Here is a 6,459-nt window from a genome sequence, read left to right as displayed (position 1 = left end):
CTGTTAGGCCATGGAGACTAAAATATTTCATTATATTGCAATAGAACATATTCTTCTTGCTGTTGGACTCACCACGGCCAAAAATGATGAGTACCTGGACTCGCCTTCAAAAATCCTTAGCGAGAACCCTGCCACTATATATAGTATTACGTAATATTGTTTTGAGTATAGATCGTCTTTTTGTTTTATCAAATACAGAAAATACATGGACCATTTTATTTAAAGTTTTAAAATCGACATTTCAATATAATATGAAAATCGAAATTGTGTTCATCCTGACAATACTAGTTGGATCACAGATTGGTGTAACAGCTGTGGATAGCATAGATGGAAAATTATTAGCAGACGAATTGCGAATGATCAAAAGAGAAATTGGTGTAAATGTTTTGCAGGTACTGTTACATACTATTACATATAAGAACGCCTTTATATATCCTATTATTGTCCGTTTGGTTTTTTTTTGTAACATGACGTGTTTTATTTGTGATTTTTTTCAAATTAGTGATCGTTGCATGACTAATGTAGTACACTGTTGATAAGCGGATGATGGTTACCGAAGTTACCATGATCCCAATATGGCGGAGGGGAATCCTATTAAGATGTTTTCTTTTTAATTTCTTTGTTTCACCATAAATTTGGCTAACATTACTCAGCTGTTGTTTGGTTATTGATATTTGAGTCTGTAAAATAATAAACTCAAACAGTTGTCCGTCACTGAGAAAATTGAACACAATGAAAATGCGTTGATGATGGTTACTCTTTTGATATTTTTAATCTCAATTCTAAATCTCAAAGATCTTTTCAGGTTGAAACACATTCAATTGTTTTATAATTAAATTTATGATTTTTTTCTCGAGTAGGAGCAGTTTGATAAATTTCCTTACGTACGAATATCAGACACTGGAAATGAAATACTAAAAAGAGTAAGTAGAATTGTATTCTCTTCTGAGTTGATAAGTAATGATACCTTTTTCATCTGTATATTGCAACTTAATGACTTTGCTGAATTTAAATAATATTCACAATATATGAACTTGTAATGTCTGATTTTTTTTCTCAATCTAGTTCATTCACTTATCATCCGTATTTAAATATACTTATTTATAAAAATGCTGTATCACATAACTAGTAATTGTAAATATTTGATACTTCGTGTGTCCTTTTTATACAATTGTATGACTGTTATCATACTAAAAAGAAATATATTATTAAAAAAAAAATTAAAAAAATCATTCCGAATTTAACTGTTTTAGATACAGTCCAATCTTGATTCTGCACTAGAAAGTTTAGACACAGTGTTAACAAATGTTAAGGATAAACTTGTGTCAGTTAACCAGGATTTTGATTCAATGGATCTTCCAAGTTGTTGTGATTTACTAGACAACACGCTAACATTTGCACTAAAGTTTCAGACAAAGGTAAGAAAAAAACCTAAATACAGCTGATTCCTCAAATGTCGTTGGTACCAAATCTCATGGATAGATAAAATATTGTATTTTCGTTTCCAGTCTACATTTTTAGACTCAAGACACGAAAATGTTTTGCTTTAAAAAAAATACCTGATTTTTTTTTTCTTCAATGGAAACACTTATATAACGTTATTGCCCACACGTACACAAACAAGTATATTGAGTTGCTTTTATTTTATATCGGAGTTTAAAAATAGATATAATTTACAAAAATGTAAAACGCTTCTTTGAAATGCCTTTGTGTTTTATAAAAAGAATATATCAGGGTGCCGGATGTCACATGTGGAGCAGAATCTTCTACCCGTCCTGAACACATGTAATCATCTCCTAATTAAGGAACGACTGTTATATGTTTCTGTCTATGACGAAATAACATAAAAATGGGGTGCACACTGAATAACACGCGTAGATGATTATTAAAAGTGTGCACCACATTTATCAGATTTTTTCGAAAAGTCAAAAACAATATTACAATCATTCTTTATAATTTAATTCTTAATTCCATTTGTAAGTAATATATTAAAAAAAACATCGTTGCGACGTCACAGTCAAATGACAAAATTATCTTTATGATTTGATAGACTAAAAACGTCCAGCCAATCAGAAGACCTGTTACATCCAAAATTAGGTTACTAGAGTATATATAATTGAACGATTTAAGGAGGCTCCAGGTATAAGATTTTCAAAAAAAAATCAAACATTAATTTTCCTTTACAAATTTTATTAATTACCTTTAGTAGTTACTACTTTATCTTATGGTACAAGAATTTTTAAAAAAAAATCAATACATGTTGGCCCCAGGTGACTTTAAAATTTAGATATCATTGAAAATGCTCCAAATTATCTCCCTTTGGTGCAAAAATGCCATTTTTTGGCTCTAAAAATGAAATATCTTTTTTAACTCATCGGTGACCTATATTTTTTATTGTTGTTTTTCAATAGGCTGTACATAAACTGAATAATTGTAAAATTTAACCAATTTCTGTAATTTAGTTCTTTTTTTATTTCGATATTACCAATATTTCTCCTATTAGTTCAACAGAAAAAAAGGACATTAACAAAAATGTATGCTTTTTTCGAAAGCAGATTGTGAGCGTAAACGCACGGTGACCCCATTTTTTTATTTCATATTTCCATTAGGTATAAGATAAAGTTGATTTATAGAAAAATATAGAAAAATCCTATATTAAATAAAAAAAATTGATTTAGACCCGCGAGCCCCCTTAACGTATTAATCAACAGAATTCAATAGTAAGATCATTTTGCTGTAGAATTTAAATTGTTTTCTGAAACATGTCGACAGAATTTTTGTTCTTAATGTACGAATTTACAATTTCAAGATTTAAACACGAAAAACTTAAGTACAGAAATGGTATTTTTATAGAATTACTTTGTAAATTTAAAAAAGAACATTGTAAATCCATTGTTGAGCCATGAAGTACATATGTATATATAACAATATCTTTTAGTTGTAAGCCTTTGTTTTGAAATCTTTACATTTTTTTTACTTATTGGATTCTTTTAACTGTTTCTTAAGTAAATCTCAAACACATTTTAAGGAGAATTCAAAACGGAGAGTCACTAATCGAATGGCTAAATAAAAATTTCAAACACATCAAACGAATGGATAACAACTGTCATATTCCTGACTTGGTACATGCATTTTATATGTAGAAAATGGTGGATGAAACCTGGTTTTAAAGCTAGCTTAATCTTTGCAAAAAAATCCATTATTGACAACGATGGGTGAATCAAACACACAGACATAATAGGGTTAAATGTCACATAGAGATACATTGTAAAAATTCAATCTACAATGACGTGCAGATCCAAGAAAAATATTTGAATACAACATATTGTGAAACCATAGTAATTTGCATTTTCTATATGTTCAGGTCAATTTCAATCAAGCATGTGTTACAACTCCCCTGATCAAAATTGATAACTTAAAATATCCTACCAGAGATATCAGTGCTATAATGAAGAAGAATTATGAAGACAACAAAAACGTCTTGTGGCAGCATTATTGTACTACAGAAGGTGTGTTTGTTTTATACCCTGCTACCAAGTTGAAAGACTGTGACAACTTTGATCCAAGATTTACGTAAGGTTTTTTTCCAAAACATCTTACAATTTGAAATGACTTTAACAAATATAGATTAGTAATATGAACAGATAGGGAAAGATATGGCCCTCATTTCAATAACATGAATATCTTCAATAATTCCAATTATTGAGATTTTGCTAAAACTGCGAATCGTAAAAAATGGTAGATACATTGTCCTAGTAGAATGTCATTCTTCAATATCAAATCAAAGATGTTAAAAGAAACAGAGGACGTAAATTTGGTAAAGTAGATATATGAATAGTTAAATTAGCACTACCTAGTTGACAAAATATCTTTGGGATTTTCAACAAATTTTAGCCTAGGAAACATAGAATGTGTGATATTTTTTTCCGGTATTGAAAACGAATGTTCGTAAAAATATTTGGTAGATGATTAAAGTTGATGTTACTGCCATTATAAAGTTACCGCCGTCTCCCCTTCGTTACTTTGATTTAAAAATCGCACAGTAAGAGTGAACAAATTGACATAATATTTCCTTTGCTTAAATTATTCAACAGGTATTACACAATTCACCACTCCATTATAATCTTATACTATATGACAAATTTTGACGTCAACAATGAAAAACCAGATCTAAATAGTTATCAAAGGTACTAGGATTATAATTTCATACGACAGACAGATAAGTCAGATATGAACTGCTCCTATATAAAAATGAGAATCAATTAAAAACAAAAAAACAAAACAAAACGACAATAGATATCTATGAACAAACGCACAAACGCAAAGAACAGATAAATTCATGAATGGAGAATTCATCATATCTGACAAAAACAAATGCTTAACTATATCATACATAGCAACAAAAAGAAAGCAACAGTCACATTCCTTTTGTATTAGAGTTATTCTTGGATCTGTTATATGACCGAACAATCCGATCCGATCTAGACATAATTGGTTAACAAATACAATGATTAGGGTTCAGTATGTTTATGTCTTTCATATGGCAACGCTTATCAAAGAAAGGACTTAACAAAAATTATAGGCAAAAAAATGCGGGGTACAACAAACTATTATTTGTCGTCTTCTACGTATCTATAATACATTGAATTTCTATATATTTCGACTTTTTTTAAGGACTCCATATGCTTCAACAGCCTCTCCCACAGACAAAGATGTCGTTGTTGTAATTGATACAAGTTCATCAATGAGACAAAATTCCGGAGTGCCACTCAAAACAAAAATCGTGATTGCTAAAGAAGCAGCAAACAATGTGATTCAGACACTTAAACCTAATGACAGAGTGAGTAAAAATTTAATATTGTAAATACTATCAAAAAAAAATTAGAATATCCTTTTTCTATTCTTTACCAACCTATGTCATTTATCACATTTCTGATACTTGGTCTATGTTTACATAATTTGACATATTATGAACTCGTCTGAAAACATCTTATGTTTTATATATGAGGGTTGCTTGTAAAGAGCCCTCCTGTCGTGGCATATAACATTTCTTGTTAAATAATTATATTTTATAAGCATTTTCTTGGATTAATTGTAATACAAAATAGAAATTTCGACATAAGAACCCTATGCTTCGGCTTGACTTAACTGTGATGTTGTTAATATGTTCTTTGTGGTCTTCGTGGTCTTGATTATTTGCGATAATGTAGCTTAGGAATTATGTTAATGCATCATTCATCAGAGTAGGTCCATGAAGCCTGAGGTCAAATTTGTGACTGTAAGGACATTGCATTTTTCAATATGAATCCCTATTTTACAATATTTTTCAAATTTTTACATTTTGTACAGGTTTCCTGGAAAATGTAACATTTGTTGTCCGAAAAAATTGTCAAATAGACAGAAGAATACAGTTTATTAAACATCAGTGTTAGTGATAGAGATAGTCATTCCGGAAAACTTAACTCTCTGACCTAAAAGATCGGATATATAAAAGTGTGGCTCCAAATGCAATTGCACACGAAGCCGAAATTAGTCCTCGTATCAGCCTTCCATATCCAACAAGCAAATATATCACACATGATTATTTTGATAAATTGATGTTATTTTCCGCAAAGTTATAAAACGTCTCCTAAAACGTATGAATACTAATTTATTTTCAAAGTGTCAATACAAAAGTCATTCTGTAGATCCATTTTTATTGTCACACGGTGACCTTCAAAACTTTAATTATATCATGAATGCACAATGTACAAATTGTATGTTTCAACACATTTCACTACATTGTTAATATATTGCATTTTGTACATGCTTTTAGATTGCAATTATTACATTTGACCAAGATGCATCTTCTCCTTCCGGAGATTCGTATCACCAATGTTATCAAAGACAGCTGTCATTTGCCACGAAAGAAAATACAGACAAACTGAAAAATTATATATTTTCTATAGACACTGGAAGTGCAGATTCTAACTTTGAACAGGCTCTAGTTGCTGCCTTTCAGTTTTACAATTCCTCGGTCGACACTTTAAAAGTTCAAAATAGAGGTAACCTTTTGCATAATAGATACTTACAGAAATATTAGTCTTCAAATTAATCTAAAATAGCGAATATGTATTGCAAAAACATAACATGATTTAAGACTGACTAATTCGTGTATGCCTGCTTGTATGCCTTTAACTTCAAAAATTAGTTGAGTATGTTGTCGAATTTTATTTTTGCGTTAAACTTTAAAGAAACGATACCCCAAACAGAAAAAAAACCTGATTTGTATTGTAAATAGAACTTGAAATTTTCAGTATTTTTTTTAATATACTTATTTATAATGGATTGGGAAACAAGTAATTGCAACTAATTGTTAATCTCTTGTCACATTGCGGGTGCGAGTGCTGCCTTGTAGCGGCATTAGTCTGATCCTTTTCGAAATCAACAAGGGTGTCTTTTACGTGCAACAGCTATGGC

The 6,459-nt window shown here is 30.2% G+C and overlaps 1 protein-coding gene across 1 annotated transcript in view; it reads left to right on the top strand.

Annotated features, from left to right (window-relative positions):
- The first annotated feature begins 215 nt into the window (after nt 1–215).
- LOC134713523 (VWFA and cache domain-containing protein 1-like) overlaps nt 216–6,459 on the top strand; it is a 34,183-nt gene continuing 27,939 nt past the window's right edge. Inside the window, exons 1-6 of the mRNA XM_063575196.1 lie at nt 216–392; nt 861–923; nt 1,254–1,418; nt 3,365–3,573; nt 4,675–4,840; nt 5,816–6,044. Of these exons, the coding sequence (XP_063431266.1) occupies nt 252–392; nt 861–923; nt 1,254–1,418; nt 3,365–3,573; nt 4,675–4,840; nt 5,816–6,044 (973 nt within the window). The 5' untranslated portion in view covers nt 216–251. The remainder of the gene's footprint in view (nt 393–860; nt 924–1,253; nt 1,419–3,364; nt 3,574–4,674; nt 4,841–5,815; nt 6,045–6,459) is intronic.

Source organism: Mytilus trossulus, chromosome 1 (assembly GCF_036588685.1).
Source record: "Mytilus trossulus isolate FHL-02 chromosome 1, PNRI_Mtr1.1.1.hap1, whole genome shotgun sequence".
NCBI lineage: Eukaryota > Metazoa > Mollusca > Bivalvia > Mytilida > Mytilidae > Mytilus > Mytilus trossulus.
This window is presented reverse-complemented; position numbering and strand designations above follow the sequence as displayed.